The sequence below is a fragment of the Perca flavescens genome, chromosome 16 (assembly GCF_004354835.1).
Source record: "Perca flavescens isolate YP-PL-M2 chromosome 16, PFLA_1.0, whole genome shotgun sequence".
In the NCBI taxonomy this organism is placed as follows: domain Eukaryota; kingdom Metazoa; phylum Chordata; class Actinopteri; order Perciformes; family Percidae; genus Perca; species Perca flavescens.
In genome coordinates, this window is record NC_041346.1 from 32,302,218 (window position 1) to 32,326,090 (window position 23,873).

General features: G+C 41.4%; 2 protein-coding genes across 3 annotated transcripts in view; one reads left to right on the plus strand and one right to left on the minus strand.

Moving 5' to 3' along the window:
- Positions 1-400: 400 nt before the first annotated feature.
- On the plus strand, positions 401-14,076 carry il7r (interleukin 7 receptor). Its single transcript, XM_028601356.1, has 8 exons — positions 401-533; positions 3,167-3,299; positions 3,703-3,857; positions 5,971-6,122; positions 7,365-7,518; positions 8,370-8,466; positions 8,859-8,931; positions 12,271-14,076. Exons 1-8 carry the CDS (start codon positions 461-463, stop codon positions 12,724-12,726), a joined length of 1,293 nt encoding a protein of 430 aa, XP_028457157.1. The 5' UTR covers positions 401-460; the 3' UTR covers positions 12,727-14,076.
- A 3,261-nt stretch (positions 14,077-17,337) lies between these two features.
- The window catches only part of capslb (calcyphosine-like b), a 35,060-nt gene continuing 28,524 nt past the window's right edge, over positions 17,338-23,873 (minus strand). Inside the window, exons 4-5 of one of the 2 annotated variants that reach the window (XM_028601371.1) lie at positions 22,720-22,929; positions 17,338-17,560 (exon numbers count right to left, since the gene is read on the minus strand). In XM_028601371.1, the coding sequence (XP_028457172.1) occupies positions 17,459-17,560; positions 22,720-22,929 (312 nt within the window). In that variant the 3' untranslated portion in view covers positions 17,338-17,458. Of the gene's footprint in view, positions 17,561-21,207; positions 21,310-22,719; positions 22,930-23,873 lie in introns of those variants that run through there. The other variant, XM_028601372.1, reaches the window with a different exon arrangement.

Below are 23,873 nucleotides of genomic sequence, written 5' to 3' on the forward strand. Positions count from 1 at the left end.
AGCAAAAGATATTCCTTTTTAAACCAAAACGTATCAATATTTTTTTTTTTATTTCTTTATTTAAGAACAATGCACATTTAATGAGATAGAGTATCAATCTAGAGGTAGCCTAGAGTGGAGGGTTAATAGTTGATCTTGTCAGCTGTGTGCTGAGTAGAGATGTTTTCTGATTTTACATCCTGTAAGCAGAGAAGTAAAAAAAAAACCACAGCACCTTCCTCTGAACAACGGCCACTCCTCCTTCCTCTCCCTCTCTCTCTCTCTCTCTCTCTCTCTCTCCCTCCCTCCCTCCCTCCTCTCTCTCTCTCTCTCTCTCTCTCTCTCTCTCTCCCTCCCTCCCTCCCTCCCTCCCTCCCTCTCTCTCTCTCTCTCTCTCTGCCGGCTGATGAGAACACCCTGAGCTGCAGAGAAGCACCTTCCACTCTGCAGCGGTGCAGCGGTGAGGCCGTACGCTGACGACATGCTGCTGCTGCTGCTGCTGCTGCTGGCGGCTGGAACTCAGGCTCAGAGCGGAGACGGAGACACCGACACAGGTGAGAACATTGGGTTTGGTTCAACATCAGTTCAATGTCCACATACATTTTAACAGTATTCAGATCCTTAACTTTAGTAAAAGTACTAATACCACACTGAAAAAAATACTCGGTTACAATAAAAGTCCTGCAGTGAAAATGTTACTTCAGTAACAGTATCATCAGGAAAATGTAGTTAAAGTATTAAAACATTTTAGAAAGTGTAAAGGATCCAAACAGTTGTCTGTCTTTGTTTCTGTCTCTCCTTACTTTCTGTTTTTGTTTCTGTCTCTCCTTACTTTCTGTCTTTCCTTCTTTCTGTCTTTCTTTCTGTCTCCTTTCTTTTTGTCTCTCCTAACTTAATGTCCTTCTTTCTGTGTCTCCTCCCACTGTAGTGTGTGTAAAGGATCCAACCAGCTGTGTGTTTAATGGTCTCTTCATCTCAGCGTGACTTGTAGCCGTTATATTGTCGGCTAGTTTACTTTAGAATCAAACATCAGATTTATAAACTACATGTGTTCTGTGTGCAGGAATCTGAATGTGTAACTAGTAACTAAAGCTGTAACTAAAGCTGTAACAGATGAATGTAGTGGAGTAACTAAAGTAACTAGTAACTAAAGCTGAATGTACTTAGTTACATTCCACGACTACAGTTTAGGGGAAGACCCTGCAGGTTCAGAGATATGAGCTGAAACTTCCCCAGCTGATCAGGAGACGCTACATGCAGACACATCACTTTTAATTAGAAGTTTTTGGTCCATTGTGCTTCCATACTATATCTTCTTTCTGACTAGTGTGAAAACTACCATCCAAAACACACATTTAGCTGCTTTGTTCACCAAAAGGCAGCGTTAGATAATGCCTCATTTGCATATTAAAACTCTGGCGCTAGAAGAAAAGGTTAAAAGGTCATTCTCTGGAAAATATGTAAGCCTAACTTCATGACGAGCCGTCAGATCGTTGTGGATGTATTTGCGGTCTGAAGTGAAACTTTAGAAGCTGAAGTAAAACTAAGCTGATAGCAGTGGTTTTAGTAAAGTTAGACTCTGGGTTACCTCTGGCTATAAACACTCTTTAAAGGGGAACTCCTGCTTACTGTGTTTACCAGCGCTGTGTGACGTCTGCGTGGGTTCAAAGACTTTTAAGTTTGACCGTCCTATCTCTGATATTAATCAGAAGTGTGTTTAGGGTGTAAAATGCAATCAACCAATCAGAGATCATCTCCCATTCCCTTTAAAAGCCAGGCGCGTTTGGACCTTGGAGCATTGCTGTTATAATGGAGGATTGGCTGCTTACTATATTTATTTGTAATCTTCTGCGTGTGTGTGTGTGTGTGTGTGTGTGTGTGTGTGTGTGTGTGTGTGTGTGTGTGTGTGTGCTGCTGTGCGTCCCTGTGTGTGTAACAAGCATAGTGTGCGTGCGCTGTGCACAAGCCTAGGAGCATTTTACTAATGCTCTGTTAAAATAACAATGAAATGCTGCATTATTGACCTTAGACCAGGTTTTTGTTGGTCAATGGCACGATTACTTCCTGCTGCCTCAAGATAGCAATACTCCCAGAATGCACCTGAACACACCTCCCTGTAAGACCAGCACGCCCAGAATGCACCTGAACACACCTCCCTGTAAGAGGGGTTTGAGATCTCCACTTTAGAGCAACATTTTAATTTTAAGCATATCAAACACTTCATTTTCTGCATTCTGGTGAATTTTTCTGCAAAAATGTGTGCCTTTCCTGCATCAAGTTATGGTGATTAGCTTATTAAATTATTAATGTAAAGGAAATTCAAATTTTTTGGGGGGGTTGCACCTGCCAGTTTTGATTCCCCCCTGTAAATTTCGCCTATACATACATCTAGGACAGCACTCCAGTTTGATAGTTTATTGCCAGACAACGGATGTTTCGGACAGCACCCTTCCTCAGCGTGTGAACAGCCACTTACAACCAATACTCCACACACAGTGGGTTTAATTATACATTCAGAACTGCACAGGTGGAGTAAATCATTCAGATGTATAAGGCAGCAATAACGTTCTTTAACTGCATGAAGCTCGAAAAAGCAGGTAAACCGAGAACGCAACTCGAATATATTTTGCTTAAAAGTTATAAGTGAGTTGATGAAATGGTATTTTGCTATCACCAATCGTTCCAGACCTTTGACCTGGAATAAAAATGAGATGTGGACCTGATTGATAATAAAAGTGTTTCCTGTAACTGACAGCTAACTACCGCCCCTAGTGGCGGGAGGTTAGAACCAAAAACACAAAACTCATAAACCAAAAGGACTCTTACAATGACTTTCTCTGCTGTGTGAACTACAGACGTTTCAGGACAATTAAAACACAGACAGACTCAGGAGAAGTTGTTATCCAAAAGACAGGACTGCTCTAAACGCTACCTAGGTTTTAAAAATGAATCATGCAATGAATGTCTTATATGTCTTTGCTTTTGTGTTTTCACTTTCTTTTCAAAAACCTGTTAATTTTCTCTGTTTAAAAGTGGCTTTTAGAAGTTTGTTTATATTTATTCATTTACCTGTTTGACACTTTTGCAGATGACTGCATCCAATTCCGTTGCCCATGTACAATGACAATGAAGATGTCTGTGTGACAGTGTTGTAGGAGTGTTTATTAATGAGAGTGTTTCCTGTCAGAGCCCAGAATCCTCTGCAGCTCTGACATCCTGAGAACAGGCAGCAGTCTGAGCTGCCGACTGCTCGGAGGCAGGAACAACAACGAGGACGACGAAGACGCCGAGGCCGACCGCATCATGAACATGACAGTGTGGTAAATCCTTTTTGTCAGTATAGAAGTTTAGGGACAGATATTTTAAGGGCATGTGTTTAGTTTCAACACTATCTCAACCAGTAGATTCAGGATTCAGCCCAACCCTAAAAATCTGGATTCAGTGCATCCCTAGTGTAGCTACAGTTAAACTGCAGAACATTTACTCTTAGGAAAATACAAAGCTGCTCAGTTAACTTCTGAAAACACTGAAAAAAACGTAACAAATGACAAACAAAGCAACAAAAACATAGGGGGTAAAAACAACGTGGACTTAATTTCCCAAAACCAACCAAACTTTTTTTGAGGCGGACAAATCTACGCCTTCTAAACACTACATATCCCATCCATGCCCCCCGAAATCTGCACTTATGGTTCAGTGAGTGAGGGACTCTTGTGTTCACAGCTTCTCGGACTACTATGAGAATAGGATCAAGTGTTTGAGTGATGGCGGAGATGTGGTGAGCTTCAGAGGTCGGACTCCGGTTGTTCCCGTGAATGTGAAGGTCCACCTGCAGAGAGGAGGAACCGTTAACGTCACCGTCAACCTGATGAAGATCGGTGAGTGCTCCTGCAGCTTTGGCTTCACTCAGGTTACACTGGTTAACAAACAAAGAGGTTCACTCACTCGGCAGTCAAAGTCATTTTACTTTTGGTTTATTTGGAACAAAAAAGATCATTTAGAACATGTACATTTCAGCACTGTCAAGAAAAACATGTAAAGGCAAAATTTTATTTTAACATGATTGTTTGATATTCAACAAGATTTTCTTGATATTCTTTAATATTTGTTTAGACTCAGGGACTCCAAGTGAAACGGCTGAAATCGTAAAGCTTGAGTCTAGTTGAAGTTATTTTTGTTAGAGGACCTCCGTCCTTCATTCTGTTTTACTTTTAGCAGATAAAGGTGAAAAAGGCCATAGCTCTGTGAACTGTGTCTCTTAAGATGGATCCATGAGATAAACATGTGTTAGACTAAACTTAGGAACAGGAAGGTTGTAAAATGATTTCACTGTTTATGGTGGTTTTTCAACTGTCGGCCTGCTAAAGATATCCTGAGGGGGGTGGTTTAACGGAGTTTCTACTATAAAGATGTGTTGACATTTAGCTGAGTCAGAAGACTCTTTCAGATGTGCCGTGGTACTTGTGAAACTGTTTTCTCTGCATTTGCAAATAAGTAAATAAATTGTAAAGACCAAACTTTGGTTTAATTCTCAAATAAGTCTTTATTCGTTTCATCTTGTGTTTTTGATACGCACTCCTGCTGCTAACGAGAAAACTTCCACCACAAATCCAAACAAAATCTTCAGCAATCATATATTTTCCAAATGAGAGGAAGCAAACATTACTTAAGAGGAACTTACGTATTGGATTGGTCAGATAACTGTTGATTTTCAACCCGTTCTCTCTCCCATGGTCAGTGGCTCTCAGCCTCAGATACCGATGCAAAACCCCCCCTTCAGCGTCTGTCTGGAACACAGCGGTCAGAGCAGCAGCTCAGTGGCGCTGTAAGATGACGTAGTGTTAAGAGAGACAGTAAATAGTAGTATGAAAGACCGAAAATCTGCATAATGAGGTTGGCTGGGGGGGCAGATGGGTCAAACAACACAGGACTTTCCTCCAGGAGACCAGGGTTTGTGTCCCGTTCTTGCCCAGCGTGTTCCTAAAATGTTGATTTTATAACCCCACCCACCATCTTTTCCTAAACCCGACTGTCCTGGTCTTGTGTCGCATATCAGTTTAACCCTCCTGTTGTCCTCGGGTCAAATTTGACCCATATTCAAAACGTTTCTATATCAGAAATTTGGATTTCTTTCAACCACATTGTCAGAAAATAACGTGGATGGTTCCCTACAACACTCTTCACAAGTAAAATAAAAGATCAGCTCAGTACTTTCATTGAATATGGGTGTTTTATTCAATTTTATAGTATTTGGAGAAATAAAATGATAAAAGAACGTTGAAAAGAGTGACAAAAATGTCGGAAATAGCTTAAAAAAACGTAATAAAAAAAAAAAAAAAAAAAAAAGCACAGGGGAAATGTGACAAAAACATTGCTAAGTGACAAAAAAACCTATGAAAAACTTTGGGGAAAGCGACAGAAGCGTCGAAAAAGACGACCACAATGTTGAAAAAAAAAAGAAGTAAATTTTGATCCAAAAAAATTAAACGTTGCACGGTCGACGAGAAGACAACACAAAGGGTTAACATACGTACCGACCCAGAGCGTCAAAAGTGGCGCCAAGAGTCCCGACCAAGCGTGTTTAGATCTGACGCTAAAGGAGACTTTTAGCCACAATAATAATAATAACAAACGCCAAAGACACCTGACCAAGGGTCCGTATTTTACACGATGGGAGTAAGAATGTGTTGTGAGTTTTCGACAAAAAGTAATTGACAAAAAAGTGACCAAAAAGTTGATTGAAAAAAGTGACAAAAATGTCGGGAAAAGCGGCAGAAGTGTCGAAAAGACGACCAAAATGTAAAAAAAATGTTGAATTTGAAATTCTGACCCAGAAAAACAAAAGTTGTTGTTGTCGTGGTCAACTCTTGTAATTTATTTTGTTTGGTTTTTTGGTGTGCTTGCTGTCTATGTAGCCTACTGCTGGCTGTAAACCAAATTGCCCTTTCAGTGATAATAAAGATACCTTGAAACTTTGTTGTGTCCCTGCAGTTAAACCGAGAAGTCCTCAGGTGTTGAACGTCTCTTTCGACATGGAGGCGAACCAGGCCGTGATCCGTATTCAGACTCCGTACTTCAGCGATTACCTGAAACTAGACAACCAACTCTTCCAGCTGCGCATCTGGAACACAAGCAGCACAATCGTAACTCACTCTAATTTCTGTTGTTCTATTATTTCCACTTTTAAAGTCCTGTAAACATCCATATCAGATATTTAATTTGAAATAATCTACACTGAAAAAACGAAAATTGTTGGAACTTAAAAAAAACACTTTAATTTGTAACACACAAATGAATTAAGTTTTTCCAAATCAAATTAACCAGTTGATGAACACAAATGTTTAAAGTCGGATGTATTTAATAATCTGAGTGCTTTCAAAACAAAGGATTTCATCAATGCAACTTAAATTTTAGACAGGTTAACTTAAAGTTTTGTCTCTGTTTTCCTGTTTTAAAATAAATAAAATATAAAAAATACCCTTAAAAGGTGAATTTGTGAAAATGTCGAATATAATTGAAATAGTTAAAAATGGTCTGGAAATCAGAAGAAGGAAGGGAAATAGTTTTAACATTACTTTAAAATCAACATCCAAAGTGCTTATTTTATCAATAGTAAGCTCGTTCTGGTTTTCTAACTGCGGCGCAAATTATAGGAGCTTAGCTGGGAGCTTCATGGAGACAGCTAAAGTTAATGTTAGCTGTCTTACAGCTGTCAGAGTTAGCTTCTACTTCATATATTACCTTCTAATAGCTGTATTCTCAGTAACGATCCAATCTGCAAGAAACAGGTTACTTTAAATCACTAAAATAGTAGTGGCAGCACAGTTTGGCTTGGTTATTAATGCAGTTAGCATCGTGGCTAACACTATTGTTTATGACAAATGGTTTTGGCTATGCTTTCTAACATGATGTCATTGTGCTAACCGAGCACCGTTAGCCTTTACAACAGAGCCGCCTAAATACACTTGTTAGATCATGTTTCATTACTCAGTTCTCTGTTGATTTGTGTCGCTGTGTGCTCGTGGTGGAAAATAATGTAAACAGAGAGCGGTGTGTCAGAAATGCAATGCACCTTGATGTAGTCCCCTTCAAGGCCACACTGATGTTGGAAGTCCCTCTAGTGGAAAGAATGTGTAACAACAACCACATGCTTATAGTGGCATTGACAATGCAAAAGCCTGAATAGTGTAGTACATATTTATAAAAGGTTGCATTTGAGCATTCAGTATTAGAATATTATTTGAATATTTAAAAAAATAACAAATTAAATTTGAATGGTATTATAGAGGAAGACAGCTCTAATGTCCTTAGACCTCAGAGGGTTTTAATAAAAGATGTTCAGTGTTGATTGAATTGTTGAAAGTGTATTTCCTGTTTGAGTTCAGATTCAGAACATCTCTTCAGACACTCTGCCGATTGACATGGACTTTCTCCAAAAACAAGCTGAGTATCACGTCGAAGTGCGAGCGCTGCCGGTGAGCATTCTGCAGGGAAGCTGGAGCGACTGGAGTCAAACGTTCACATTCTTCACTCCCCCGGGTGAGATGCGTCACGGTTTTCCTCGTCATTATAATATTTACGTGCAGCACCTGAGCCTTTTTAGGGCAGCGCCTGAGCTAAATGAATGTCACTAAAATACTTTTCCTACATCTAATGATGTAGTCAGACTTCTTTAGCTTTAAGTTTTGTCTTTAAACTTTATAAGTCTTATTTATATATTATCTGCATTAGCTTTTCCAAAGTTTTAGACACAGATATGATGAAAATAACGGTCCAAATGATGTGAAAAAGAGATGCTAAACTACCACAAGGGACACAAACCGACTATAAAGAGACGCCAAATGACAGAGACCCAAAAAAAAACCAAAGAAAACACAAAGGACCAAAAAGAGACACAACATGACTACAAAGAGATACAAAAATCCACAAAGAGACACAAAATGTATGGTAAAATTAAATTTTTTTAAATTGAAAAATTTCACATTTTCTTGAGGAAGGACGCCTAACCCCCCCCCGAAATACTCATACTCTGCTTCTGACTGGCTAGTAGTCCTTACCTAGGTACTGTCAGGGCACGCCCTCATACTCTGCTTCTGACTGGCTAGTAGTCCTTACCTAGCTACTGAGCATGGGTGACTCCCAACAAAGATGGAACAGATGTGAGATGTCTCACTTTGTAGCTAAAACAGAGAGCTCAACACACAGGGTGAAAAGAGGAGCTGCAGCAATGTGCAGTACAACAAATATATAGTGTTTTTTGAAAATTAAACCATGTAAACCTATTCTGGTACAACCTCTGAATACAATTATGAACCTGAAAATTAGCATAATATGAGCACTTTACAGTAGATCAGTGACTATTTAACTCTTTCCTGTGGTTTCTTTTACAGGAGAAAACATCCCACAACAGCCGGATGAAAAACTGATAGTGTGTCTCATCGTTCTGGTGATTGTGCCTTCAAGTGTCCTTTTCTTCCTGAAAAACAAGTATGACACCCCAGCTTTCTTCAGTGCAATTAGACTAGAACTGAAACGATTAGTCGATCGACAGAAAATGATCGGCAACTATTTTGATAATCGATTAATAATTTTTTTGTCAGAACATGCTGTTTTCAGCCTTTCAAATATGCTCTTTTCTGTTTCATATCACATTAAATGTATTATCTTTACGTTTTGGACTTAAAACAAAGACATTTAAAGATGTCAGCTTTGACTTTGAGGAAATGAGGTGAATATATTTCACTATTTGACATTTTATGACCAACCAATTGATCAAGAAAATAATCAGCAGATTAATCGACTATGAAAATAATCATTAATTCCAGCCATAATTCAGATGTGTCATATATATTAATATTTATTTTCTCTTTCCTTCACAGAATATTCACCTGTGTGTGGCCGAGCATCCCTCACCCCAAACACACTCTGGTGCACATCTGCAAGCCCAATAAAGTGAGTCACGTTACTTTCAAGCTGTCAGAAAAATACAACCAGTCCTCCAAACCAAAAGATCAGGAGACCGGGGTTCATGTCCCATTAACGTACATTCTTATGCGTCTGTTTTTAATCGTTCCATAACCAGTGCCAACCCGTTCTCACTCCGAATTTGTAAAATAAGGACGTTTGGACAGTGGCTGTCAGAGCAGCAGCCACACAGGGTTTAGAGAGTAGTATGTAAGGGGGGAATTTCGCATAGGGGGGTTGGTTGGGGGGGATGGGTCAAACACAGGACTTTCACCCAGGAGATTCCGGTTTGTGTACCGCATGTGTCTTTAACCGTCCCGTTATTGCCGCGTGTCACGGAAGAGTAAGCACACCCACGAGCTTTCCCTAAACTCAACTGTCCCATTCCCGTGAGTTACTGAAACGTAAGCCCACCCACGACCTTTTCCTTAAACTAAATGCATCAGGAGGGATGTCAGGAGGGATGTCAGGAGGGATGTCAGGAGGGATGTCAGGAGGGATGTCAGGAGGGATGTCAGGAGGGATGTCAGGAGGGACGGCAATAGTCCCGACCAAGCATGTTTAGTTAAAGCGTGTTATATGATGCTAAAGGAGACTTTTAGCGTCAACAACGACAAAGGCACCTTTTTTAAATTTTATTATTTATTTATTTTTTGTTGAGTGTGATTAATTGCGTTAACTGTAAAATATGATTTTTATTTTCAAATGTTGTGTAATGTGAAGTAAAGTCTTTGTGCGTATGGTGTGTAATGTGATGTTGTAAATTGTATTGTCACATGATAGATTGTAGGACCCCAGGAAGAATAGTTTTTAGCTTATGCTGAAGCTAATGGGGATCCAAATAAAGCAAACAAACAAACCAAGCGTCCATATTTTACGAGATGGGAGTGGGAATCTGTTGCCAATGTGACGTAGGTCGGTGAGAACTGATAGGACGTAGCTTTGTATGAACCGATAGGACGTAGCTTTGTATGAACCGATGGGACGAAGCTTTGTATGAACCGATGGGACGTATCTCTGTATGAACCGATGGGACGTGTCTCTGTATGAACCGATGGGACGTATCTCTGTATGAACCGATGGGACGTATCTCTGTATGAACCGATGGGACGTGTCTCTGTATGAACCGATGGGACTTATCTCTGTATGAACCGATGGGACGTATCTCTGTATGAACCGATGGGACGTATCTCTGTATGAACCGATGGGACGTATCTCTGTATGAACCGATGGGACGTATCTCTGTATGAACCGATGGGACGTGTCTCTGTATGAACCGATGGGACGTATCTCTGTATGAACCGATGGGACGTGTCTCTGTATGAACCAATGGGACGCAGCTTTGTATGAACCGATGGGACGTATCTCTGTATGAACCGATGGGACGTAGCTTTGTATGAACCGATGGGACGTATCTCTGTATGAACCGATGGGACGTAGCTTTGTATGAACCGATGGGACGTAGCTCTGTATGAACCGATGGGACGTAGCTCTGTATGAACCAATGGGACGCAGCTTTGTACGAACCGATGGGACGCAGCTTTGTATGAACTGATGGGACGTAGCTCTGTATGAACCGATGGGACGCAGCTCTGTATGAACCGATGGGACGTGTCTCTGTATGAACCGATGGGACGTATCTCTGTATGAACCGATGGGACGTGTCTCTGTATGAACCGATGGGACGTATCTCTGTATGAACCGATGGGACGTGTCTCTGTATGAACCAATGGGACGCAGCTTTGTATGAACCGATGGGACGTATCTCTGTATGAACCGATGGGACGTAGCTTTGTATGAACCGATGGGACGTATCTCTGTATGAACCGATGGGACGTAGCTTTGTATGAACCGATGGGACGTAGCTCTGTATGAACCGATGGGACGTAGCTCTGTATGAACCAATGGGACGCAGCTTTGTACGAACCGATGGGACGTAGCTCTGTATGAACCGATGGGACGTATCTCTGTATGAACCGATGGGGCGTATCTCTGTATGAACCGATGGGGCGTGTCTCTGTATGAACCGATGGGACGTATCTCTGTATGAACCGATGGGACGTGTCTCTGTATGAACCGATGGGACGTGTCTCTGTATGAACCGATGGGACGCAGCTTTGTATGAACCGATGGGACGTATCTCTGTATGAACCGATGGGACGTAGCTTTGTATGAACCGATGGGACGTATCTCTGTATGAACCGATGGGACGTAGCTTTGTATGAACCGATGGGGCGTAGCTCTGTATGAACCGATGGGGCGTAGCTCTGTATGAACCAATGGGACGCAGCTTTATGCGAACCGATGGGACGCAGCTTTGTATGAACTGATGGGACGTAGCTCTGTATGAACCGATGGGACGCAGCTCTGTATGAACCGATGGGACGCAGCTCTGTATGAACCGATGGGACGTATCTCTGTATGAACCGATGGGACGTGTCTCTGTATGAACCGATGGGACGTATCTCTGTATGAACCGATGGGACGTGTCTCTGTATGAACCGATGGGACGTATCTCTGTATGAACCGATGGGACGTGTCTCTGTATGAACCAATGGGACGCAGCTTTGTATGAACCGATGGGACGTATCTCTGTATGAACCGATGGGACGTAGCTTTGTATGAACCGATGGGACGTATCTCTGTATGAACCGATGGGACGTAGCTTTGTATGAACCGATGGGACGTAGCTCTGTATGAACCGATGGGACGTAGCTCTGTATGAACCAATGGGACGCAGCTTTGTACGAACCGATGGGACGCAGCTTTGTATGAACTGATGGGACGTAGCTCTGTATGAACCGATGGGACGCAGCTCTGTATGAACCGATGGGACGCAGCTTTGTATGAACTGATGGGACGCAGCTTTGTATGAACCAATGGGGCGCAGCTTTGTACAAACCGATAGGACGTAGCTCTGTATGAAACGATGGGATGTAGCTCTGTATGAAACGATGGGACGTAGCTCTGTACGAACCAATGGGTCGCAGCTCTGTACATACTGATGGGATGACTGCAGTGCTTGCTTGACATGTAAATGGATAAATATGTGGGCAGTAATACAAGGATAGATTTGTAGATGAAGTTATACCACTGCAAAAGTATGGGTGTATGGTATGGATAATGATGACCATTAGAGCAGAGTACAGAGTGCAATGATGGAAGGGGTTTACAACCAGTAAGTGCTCCGACGGGACGTCTTTTAATTAATTCTGGAATTTTTAACCCATGTATATACATGTTTTATTAGTTTGCACTGCCCCCTTCTTAAATATATTGAATTGAATTGATTTGAATAACCACATTTGATGTTTTCTGTGTTTGCAGGGCCTCCTGTTGAACTTTAAACCAGAGGTGTTCAGTGCCCTTAAATTGGAGAGAACAGAGGAGCAGCCGTGTGAAACCGTGTCTTCGCTCGCTTCCAGCGATGCCCAGTCAAGCGCTCCCAGCTCCACCCAGAGCTCCGACTGCTCCCGGAGCGCTTCCAGCGTCGACACAGAGGAGCTGGAGCTGTCTGCCCTGCTGAGCAGGGGCTCTGTCCACGGAGAAGACAGCCTCCACGGAGAAGACAGCCTCCACGGAGAGGACAGCCTTCACGGAGAGGACAGCCTTCACGGAGAAGACAGCCTCCACGGAGATGACAGACTACACGGAGATGACAGCCTACATGGAGAGGACAGCCTACAGAGCAACGGTCCTTCCCCCGGGGACAGAGCTCTCACTCCTCCGTCTGACGGAGGACACGAGTACGTCACCATGTCCAGTTTCTATCAGATCAAGTAGTTCAGGAGGAGAAAGAGGAACAGGATCTTTATCAAACTGCTCAGAATGTTTCCAATCAGGAGAGGACACAAAATGATTGAATGGCTAAAAAAGGTCTTGCAACAAAATTGAAAATGGGACAAAAATATCAAAAGAATTGACACAACCACCGTCACCATGTTCAGTTTCTATCAGATCAAGTAGGTCAGGTAGAGGAACATTGATGGACAAACAAATAGAACGAGGATCTTTATCAATCAGAAGTGGACACAAAATTATAAAAAGGTGAAGCCATGCCCTTCCTATGTCCACAATGGGACTTTATTTCAGTAAAAATGCATCCGGTAGACAATGTTTAACCTACGACAAACTTATCTTTTAAACTGACAAGCATCAAATGTGCATTTCTTGGCTCAATTCAAACAGGATCTAAATATTATGTCACCTTGTTTTGTTGCAACAGGATGTGATGATTTTTGCCAAGAGAGATGGTGGAGCTGGGGAGCATGACCCGGCCCAGCCAGTGTTGTTTAATTGTGATGCGAAAGCTCTGAAAAATCCACTTTATTGTAGCGTGAAATTTTCACAGTGTGTCAAAGTAGGATAAAAAAAGGATTTTTACTTTTAACATTCACTTGATGCAGAATGTAGCACTTTGCAAAACGTGTGCTACTAACCCAGACGTTTCAAATGTAGCTTTTTGAGTTTTTGTTGTTGTTGCTTTTGATGCCATATGATTATATAAGTACATATTCATCATATCTTATACATGGTATACTGACATACGTCCTCTTACAGTCGCCTGGCGTTGGAGGAACTTTAGAAGATCATACCCGTGTTTCTGCATGTTTTACTACAAATCACAGAAAGATGTTTCCAGAGCATACTACCTTCAAGGCTAAAATCAATCAGTAGAGGGTCAGGTAATCTTAGCTGGAGAGAATGACCATAGATAGCAAAAGAAATGGACACAGTGATGCCATAGACTTCGATGGAGACCAGTGAAGTCTATTAGAAGCACTCCGGTGATGGCTGAGCGTTACTACGCAACCTCAAATTGAGCTTGACAACGTAGATGTGATGTGATCAACCTGTCTAAAAGTTGTAAGTCTTCTGGTAGCTGTGCCAAGAGAAATCTCAATCATTCTGTATCTGGCAGAGAGGGAGAGCATGAGTAGGAGCTTTACATGAGCGTAGAAGCAGGAGCAAAACGTTGCTGAAATATTTTGTTCCGATGCTTTCATGGACTCTCTCTGGGCTTCTACCTTGACTGTATGATGCCTCCACGTCCCCCCGATTACCTGCGAGATTCTCCTGTACTATACGGTAATTTATCTTCTGTGCGACAGAAAGTTGCGTGGTTATGACACAATCGTTAGCCTATTTTTACAAAAACAGCTGCTAAATGGCCATAACGTGAGGTACAAGGTAATGGAGCCTTTTATACATTGTCGTGTTTCTTTAGAAAAGAACAATGGACAAATAGAGTCTTTAAACGCTTCAGATGTAAAGTTATTCTCTGTCAAAGTGACGCCAAAATGAATGGGAGTCAATGGGATGCTAATGGAAGGTGATGGCTTGTTAGCATCAGAATCTCCCCAGAGGAGGTACGCTTTCCAGATGCTCGCTTACCCCCTTGAGAATTACCTATCTAGCTCTTGTGTTGGTAGCACCAAAGGTAGTCTAACAACATACATCATGCTTTGGATTCATACAGATAGGTGACAAATGAAAGTAAATCTCAATCTGAAGACTTAGTGTTTGGCACTAGACTAGACTGGTATTACCAGCTCTATCTCCACAGCGCTGTGAAGGAAGGACTGGCTACAGGAGCATACTCTCCTGGGTTTTTAGCATTTCTTTAAACCAATCCCGTTTTAGGTGGCATTAAGCTCCAGATGCAGCGACGGTGGCTCTGTTAAATAATCTCAGGAAGGAAATTGTTTTGGTGGAACATTTGCACCCGGCAAAAGAAAATGCCACACAGACATTTAATCAATTAATCTAGAAAATAATCATCAGTTTAATTGACTATAAAAGTCAAAAAATGTTTATCTTATACTGTGTTTTTCCACCACGATCCTCCAGAAGAGTTCAGAGCTCTTCTCTTAAAGATAAAAACCATTCGTTGAGGTCTTTCATTTCTTTTTCAGTTGTCACCTGTCTGTATAATGATTTGAGCTGAAATATACATAAACACCAGCGAGATCCTTTAAAAGAAAGCTGCTCGTATCTGCACTGAAACTGTTAGAGACTACACCTGTTGTGCGATTTCATCATGTGGGTGGGACAGGCTGTTCTCGTCGTTCTAAAGCACTCAGCCTTTTCTGACCGACAGCTCTGAATCACAGTTCATGTCGTTACAATCATAAGGTGAGATGTGGAAGTGTTGCTTCTGCCAGTGTTGTAGTACCCGAGACCGGACCACTTTTTTAAAGTCTCGGATTGCCACATTTGTCCTCGGTCTTATCTCGGTTTTCAAATAAAAAGTACTCTGAATTTTATTTCAAGACCATAACTGCAGGGATATCACTAAATGATTTGTTTATTGACATCATTAATGTGATTGGATGCTAAACTCCCTGCTCCAAATGCAACAAATAGCTCGACTCATGTCTAATTTGAAATGTGATCCTGTTAACTTCCTCTCACTCCCAGGAGAGTGAATGCAGGAGACAGGAGAAGAAGCTTTTGGCTGGTTACCTAAACAATAAAGAGTTAATTTGCACAAAAAGAACATGTAAAAGAAAGCACATTGCAGTGTGGTAAAGAAAGCACACAACAGTGTCTAAATTCTGCAAAGTTATGCTGACTGAGACCGCTGAGATCTTTCAGATTAATTTGAGGAGTACCTATGGTTAGCATTTTTCACATTAATCGTGCCATGCATTGTGGAGCTCACACTGGTCTTGTCTCGATAAAATGTCTCGGTCTCAATACACTCTGGTCTCGGTGATGCCTTGGTTTCGGATTAGGTGGTCTTGACTACAATACTGGCTCCAGCAACATGACCCTCCTGTTTCTGACACAATGCTGCTTCTTAATATATTCTACACAACTTACACCTCATGTTCCCAGAATGTACGCTTCTTTTTCTCCAGACTCAACTGTACTAAATACATTGTAAACTACACGGTAAAGTCTGATTGTACCAATGTTTTTATTTTAACAAAGCGTATTTTGCTGCATATCATTGTACAATAAAATATAATACATGTTAAATCAAACTGTTGCCTTGTGTTCATCTACAAAATTAAGGTAATATTCAACTTTTAAAAACAGAAACAAATCTCTCTCTAAACTATGATTGTACATGTATTTGAAGAATTCATTTCTGAAAGCAAAGGATTAATTACAGCTGGTAGAAAGACCTTGATTGTATTAACTCAACAAAATTAAAAGTTATTATTATTAAAGGACAATGTAAAGTTCCCCACAACACAGGTAATGACAATGAAAAACCAAAGAACTGGAGAGCTTCTTGGAACTAATCTTTGTGAAACTTAATAATAATCCAACGAGCAACAAGAAAAACTCCAAGGCCTTCGTTTTTACAAAGAAAAAGTAAAATGTCTTAACTACATTTGACACATTCGAAGTAGAATAAGATTAAAAACATCACTTCAACCTGTTTTGGCTTTCAGCCTTCTAAAGGAAGTTGGCTGAAGGCATTTTACCTTTTAGTAAATTAGCCATTTACAGAAATGTTGATTAATGTGCATTGTCCCAAAAATTAAATCTATATGAATAAAACACATAAATGCTAGCTTGTTGGGAAGGGGGCTCAATAATGCTCCAAAGTTAGGCCACATTTTGTTAAGACAAAAAAAACGTGGTCTGTTGACCTCTGACCTCCAGTTCTGTGAATGAAAATGGTTCTCTGGGTACCCACAAATCTCATGCACACTTTGATGTAATAATCAAATGCAGTTTTTCCTCGGCAACTATCATGATGTATTCCCAAATGATGTACAGATCTTTAAGCATGTTATCAAATGGCTTGAAAAATAGTACAAATAGCGGCTATAAATGGGAAACAATGTCCCAGTGTAGCAGAGTTAATAATTCCACTTGCCATTAAAAGGTAACTTTTTTTTTGGCCAGTAGTTTCCATATGAGACAGGCTTTTTCTGTAACATGAGCACCATCTATTGGTGCTATTCTGCAGACTTTAGGGTAAATTCTTACACACCATCACCAGTTTGCAGTAGCCTGTTTCATGGTAAGTATACTGAGCTCCACTGTTATAGTTAGATACATTTGTTCTTTGTAATATGTTATGTAGTATATGATGTGCATGTAGTATATCTACACAGGACGTCTCAAATTGTATATTAGAGATCAATTTTGTTTTGTTTCTTTTGTTTTAGCTTACATGAAAAAGCTCACCACGTTGTGCTAGCTTGCTAGTCTGGTTGAAGCTTAGCTTGATAACCTAACTTTTATGATACAACCGTGGCAACGTTAAAAAAGTAAAACTAAGTACAACAAACAAAGTAAACTGATAATTTCTGTTTTCATTTTAGCTAACTAGAGCTCTTTATAGTGACAAATGTGATTGTGAGACACTCCAATGCCTTCATTGTACTTCTTTAAAAAAAAACTGGACGCTGAAACGTGTTGAAGTGATTTTTTTTATCTCATTCAAGTCTGAATGTGCCAGATATAATAAAAGCATTTCATCTGTTTTCTTGGATTTTTCCTTGACGCTCACAGTTAATGCAGGTTTGTTTTTCTTGTCCTTTGACGCAAGTCAGAGCTTCCAGGCGTTTTTCATCATAAGAATAAAGTAGACGTCGCTGTCGATGGAGGCGCTGACGCCGCTGTAATAGTTGATGAACTCTTCTTTGGTCACCTGTTGGTTAGAGGAAAGATGTTACTGTCGAGAGAGTCGCAGCGTGACAAAGATCAAAGTGAATCACAGAGTTTTACTACGAAGTAAAGATAAGAGAAAAGGTCTGTTAATTAATCAGACGGCTGCTGTTTCCATCCAAGTGAGACAAAAGTCAAGTTTATTTTATTTACGTATACTTTCTGTAAGACAATCTGTAGATATTCCCTGAAACATTCTGTCGAAGAAGAGGGGCCTTATTTTAACAATCTGAGCACACGGCGAGAATGCGCCTGGTGCAGGTGTGTTTAGGGCGTGTCCAAATCCACTTTTGCTAGTTTGATAATGGTAAAAAAGGGTCCGTGCGCCAGGCGCCTGGTCCTAAAGGGTTGTTCTTAGTGTCTTCATTAATCAGAGGTGTGTTTTGGGCGTAACATGCAATCAACCAATCAGAGATCATCTCCCATTCCCTTTAAAAGCCAGGCGCGTTTTGGACCTTGGTGGATTTGCACCGTAATATTTTTATTTGTTTCTTCTGCATGTGTGTGTGCTGCTGTGTGTGTGTGTGTGTGTGTGCTGATGTGTGTGTGTGTGTGTGTGTGTGTGTGTGTTTGTGCTGCTGTGCGTCCCTGTGTGTGTAACAAGCATAGTGTGCGCGCACTGTGCACGAGCCTAGGAGCATTTTACTAATGCTCTGTTAAAATAACAATGAAATGCTGCGTTATTGACTTTGGACCAGGTTTTTGTTGGTAAATGGTGCCATCACTTCCCGCTGCCTCAAGATAGCAATACTCCCAGAATGCACCTGAACACACCTCCCTGTAAGACCAGCACGCCCAGAATGCACCTGAACACACCTCCCTGTAAGACCAGCAAGCCCAGAATGCACCTGAACACACCTCCCTATAAGACCAGCATGCCCAGAATGCACCTGAACACACCTCCCTGTGCATTTGTTATTTAAACGACGTGGGGGCTGGACGGGAAACTGACATCTGTGTCAGTCTAAAACTAGCAAAGACCCTGGAGTCGGGCTTTGCGCTGCGCTGGGCGCTTTTTACTCCACTACATTCGTCTGTTACAGCTTTAGTTACTACTTACTTTACACATTAAGATTTCAAACAAAACACATGTAGTTTATATGTATCAATGCAGGACTTTGACTATAACTGTCTAGTATTTTTACAGTGTGGTATTAGTACTTTTACTGAAGTAAAGGAATACTTCTTCCACCGCTTGTGTGACTTCACTTTTTTGAAGGAAGACAAAGTACTAAGTCTGTTAGTGACAATACACTAACAGTGAAATTATGAGACAGATAATTTAACCCAAAAATAAATAAAAAATGAGCTTCATGTTTGGATGGAAACAGCATGTGAGGAGTGTGTCTGAGTCCAGACACTGAAATGGAAAAGGATGATTTGGGTTTTGATTGAAGGACAGAGTGAAAAGTCAGAGTCAACCGCTGTGTGAAAAGTCAACAATCAGAAAGAAAACTATTTCACTACTGAGGTTTGTATCTTGTATGGTTCTTTGACAAATTCCAGACTGATCTCATGAAGTGGTGTATGACACGTCAATTCATATGCCATTATTGCCGTGTTATCAAGACGCACACTCGCTTTTTAACGTGTTTAACAACGCCGTTTGGCCTCCATTGACTTACATTACTTTGCAATTGCGTGTGAATTGATGCTGTAGCGAGTAGTATGAAAGGCCAAAAATCCACGTAAGGAGGTTGGTCTGGAGGCTGGTTTGGTCCTGTCAAACACAGGACTTTCACCCAAAAGACCGGGAATCATATTCTGCGTGTCACATTTCCTAAACCCAAATGGTTGTTCTTTTCCTAAACCCAACTGTAGCCTCGCAATAGCACTTAGCCTCGCAATAACACGTAGCCATGCGATAGCACTTAGCCTCACGATAGCACTTAGCCTTGCGATAACACGTAGCCACGCGATAGCACTTAGCCTCGCGATAACACGTAGCCACGCGATAGCACGTAGCCTCGCGATGACACGTAGCCTTGCGATGACACTTAGCCACGCGATAGCACTTAGCCACGCGATAGCACTTAGCCTCGTGATAACACGTAGCCATGCGATAGCACTTAGCCTCGCAATAGCACTTAGGCTCGCGATAACACGTAGCCACGCGATAACATGTAGCCACGCGATAGCACTTAGCCTCGCGATAGCACTTAGCCTCGTGATAACACGTAGCCACGCGATAGCACTTGGCCTCGCGATAGCACTTAGCCTTGCGATAGCACTTAATTCAATTCAATTTTATTTATAGTATCAAATCATAACAGAGTTATCTCGAGACACTTTACAGATAGAGTAGGTCTAGACCACACTCTATAATTTACAAAGCCCCAACAATTACAGTAATTCCCTCAAGAGCAAGCATTAGCAGTGGCTATTGCGACAGTGGCGAGGAGAAACTCCCTTTTAGGAAGAAACCTCGGCAGACCCAGACTCTTGGTAGGCGGTGTCTGACGGGGCCGGTTGGGGGTGTGAAGGCGATAATAGTCGCATTAAAGATAGTGGAACAGTGACTTTGAAGGTAGTCGTTGTAGTTCATGTCACAGCAGGACGTTGCGGGATGAAACGTGGCGCTGCAGAGCACGGGGGGGTGCAGCAGACGCAGCAGGACGCGGCCGGGCGTTGAAGGGAATCGCAGAGCATGGCTCTGCGAAGAAGAAACATAAGGACTCCGGGGAGTAAACTCCCTTAGCCTCGCGATAGCACTTAGCGATAGCACTTAGCCTCGCGATAACACGTGGCCACACAATAACACGTAGCCTCACGATAACAAGCCACGTGGCTTTAGAAAGTGGCGTGTATGTTTACGCTGTGACGTTGCAGACTGCTGTCCGCTGAATACAGCGTAGACATACACGCTGATAGCTGAAAATGCGTCCAGATAACACGCCACTTGGCTTTAGGAAAGTGGCGTGTATGTTTACGTGAAGTCATGATGTCATGTTGCAAATTCAATGTATTTCTCTTTGTTGTATATTTAACCCTCGTGTTGTCTTCCTGTAGACCAGCAACTTCTGGGTCAAAATTTTAAGTTACTTACTGTTGTCACTTTTCCCGAAGTTCGATTTTTGTGGACATTTTTGTTGTTGTTTTAACCAAGCTTTTGAAGTTTTCATGCAACTAGGACTACAGTTGAAAATTAGCCGACTGGCTAACACTGGCACATTTACAGAGTTGATTAATGTGCATTGTCCTAATCAAATGAATACATCTTAATCTTAATACTTTCTCCGACAGTTTTTGTCACTTTTTGGCTGTTTTTGTTGTTTTTTCCCTACATTTTTGTCACTTTTTTCAAAGTTCTTTAATCAATAGTTTTTTCTTTAAATGCTATAAAATTATAAAAACACCCAAATTCAATGAAAGTAGTGAACTGATCAGTTTTTTAACTTGTGAAGAGCGTTGTAGAGAATCATCACCGTTATTTTTTTTTGACAATTTGGTTTAAGGAAACCCAAATTTCTGACAACAGGAGGGTTAAAAAAGTAAAAACCATACATTATGCTTTTCCGAATATTCCCAGAGTCAACAGTGAGCAGTCTCTGTGAAAAGAAACAGAAAACACCATGAAATGGAAACCTCCGCCGCCCGAACAATGAGCTTGTTTACCAGAAGGACGCTAAGTCACAGTTTCCAGGCATTTCTCATCATCACAATAAAGTAGACATCTGTATCGATGGATGCACTCACACCAGCATAATAATTCATAAACTCCTCCTTGGTCACCTTCAGAGAGTAATATCAGCATCAATATAAATGTATATCAATAATTACACAAACTGTAAACATTCGGGCTGTTCTCATGAAGCATTTGTACATAATTGTTGTGAAAATTAAAGCACTGTAATCTGTATGTATTCCTGGTATTTATTTAGTATTTAGTTAAGGAGAAAACACGAGACTTTCACCCAGGAAACAGGTGTTCGTGTCCTGAAGAAGTTAAGGAGAAAACACAAGACTTTCACCCAGGAAACAGGTGTTCATGTCCTGAAGAAGTTAAGGAGAAAACACAAGACTTTCACCCAGGAAACAGGTGTTCGTGTTCTGAAGAAGTTAAGGAGAAAACACAAGACTTTCACCCAGGAAACAGGTGTTCATGTCCTGAAGAAGTTAAGGAGAAAACACAAGACTTTCACCCAGGAAACAGGTGTTCGTGTCCTGAAGAAGTTAAGGAGAAAACACAAGACTTTCACCCAGGAAACAGGTGTTCGTGTCCTGAAGAAGTTAAGGAGAAAACACAAGACGTTCACCCAGGAAACAGGTGTTCGTGTCCTGAAGAAGTTAAGGAGAAAACACGAGACTTTCACCCAGGAAACAGGTGTTCGTGACCTGAAGAAGTTAAGGAGAAAACACGAGACTTTCACCCAGGAAACAGGTGTTCGTGTCCTGAAGAAGTTAAGGAGAAAACACGAGACTTTCACCCAGGAAACAGGTGTTCGTGTCCTGAAGAAGTTAAGGAGAAAACACGAGACTTTCACCCAGGAAACAGGTGTTCGTGTCCTGAAGAAGTTAAGGAGAAAAAGATTTAGACTTTCACCCAGGAAACAGGTGTTCGTGTCCTGAAGAAGTTAAGGAGAAAACACGAGACTTTCACCCAGGAAACTGGTGTTCGTGTCCTGAAAGAGTTAAGGAGAAAACAAGAGACTTTCACCCAGGAAACAGGTGTTCGTGTCCTGAAGAAGTTAAGGAGAAAACACAAGACTTTCACCCAGGAAACAGGTGTTCGTGTCCTGAAGAAGTTAAGGAGAAAACACAAGACTTTCACCCAGGAAACAGGTGTTCGTGTCCTGAAGAAGTTAAGGAGAAAACACAAGTGTTTAACTCCAAACCACTAGTTGTTTTGGTGCCTAAGCTTAAGTATCGCATTAACTTCCTTTTTTGTCAGCTAAACTCAACTGTAACAGCCTCTGAAAGGACCGTCACCTTACGGGGCTCTGTACCCGGCTTTTCAAGGCTAAATTTAACTATAAAGACCGCTGAACTTAACTGTCACATGGACGGCCGGTGGTTGTCTAATTTCATAGGATACATATGAATTGTTGTGCTTAACTTTTCTTACAGTATTATACAAATCGGTTCATGAGAATGCTTTTGTTAATGATGGTTATTATAAAGTGCTACCAGAGAGTTTATTACCTTTCCATCTTTGTCATACGGAGAGTCAAAGTTGTCCAGAAACTTCCTGAAGATTTGATCCTCTGTCCACTCCCCGTTCTGATACTTGGGATGGTGCTTAACGTTATAAACCCCTTGCAGGTCTTCGACAGTGATCACCCCGTCACCTGTCTTATCCAGCTTCCGAAATGCCTCCATCACCACCTCCTTCCTGGCCTTTGACATCTCTGGCTGCAGTTAACACATGAACTTTAGGACATGGAATGCTGCTCAGCTCCCCAATTACCTGTCTGAATATTTACTAGGTTTAAAAAAAAATCTAATATACCGTATTTTTCGGACTATAAGTCGCTCCGGAGTATAAGTCGCATCAGTCAAAAAATGCGTCATGAAGAGAAAAAAAACATATATAAGTCGCACCGGACTATAAGTCGCATTTATTTAGATTATAAATACAAGAGTTATTCAACTACACAATAGCACACAGAACAATACGCTGAATACGGTAGGTGTCCGGTATGTTAACGTAACACATGAACAGTTATTGAACTATACAATAGCACACAGAACAACTAGCTAGCAGGGCGTAACTGCACCGTGAACGAGCCCCTCCCGACTCCTTCCTCCTCCTCTGGCCATCTTGCTTTCAGCCCACGATTAGCCGATTAGCTTTCTTTGTTTTCTTCATTGCAGTAAGAGTCACCTTTTCTCCAGTCTCCCTCATAAGTTTCTCCCTCATTTCAAACTCTTTCTGCTGCTCCATTACCGTTTTCGGGGCTGCATATTTTACTACCTGCAGTTTATCTCTTTTCTTTCTCAGTTGTCTTTAGGAGCAGCGTTCTAGTTGTCACAAGCCTAGAGCGCCCTCTCGCGGCTGTAGACGGTAATGTTTTCAGTATGAATTAACATGTAAAAACATGTTAAATTATATATATTTTGATATATAAGTCGCACCTGACTATAAGTCGCAGGACCAGCCAAAGTAGGAAAAAAAGTGCGACTTATAGTCCGGAAAATACGGCAGGCGCTAAAACAATACTTTTAAAACGGTGCTGGTGTCTAAACGGGGCCTTAACCGATACTTAACTTTTTTTTTATTTCACACGGACGTGTGTCTTCTACAGGAGCAGAAACCTTTGTTTCACATCCTCACAGTTCGTGGTTAGTCCACCTCA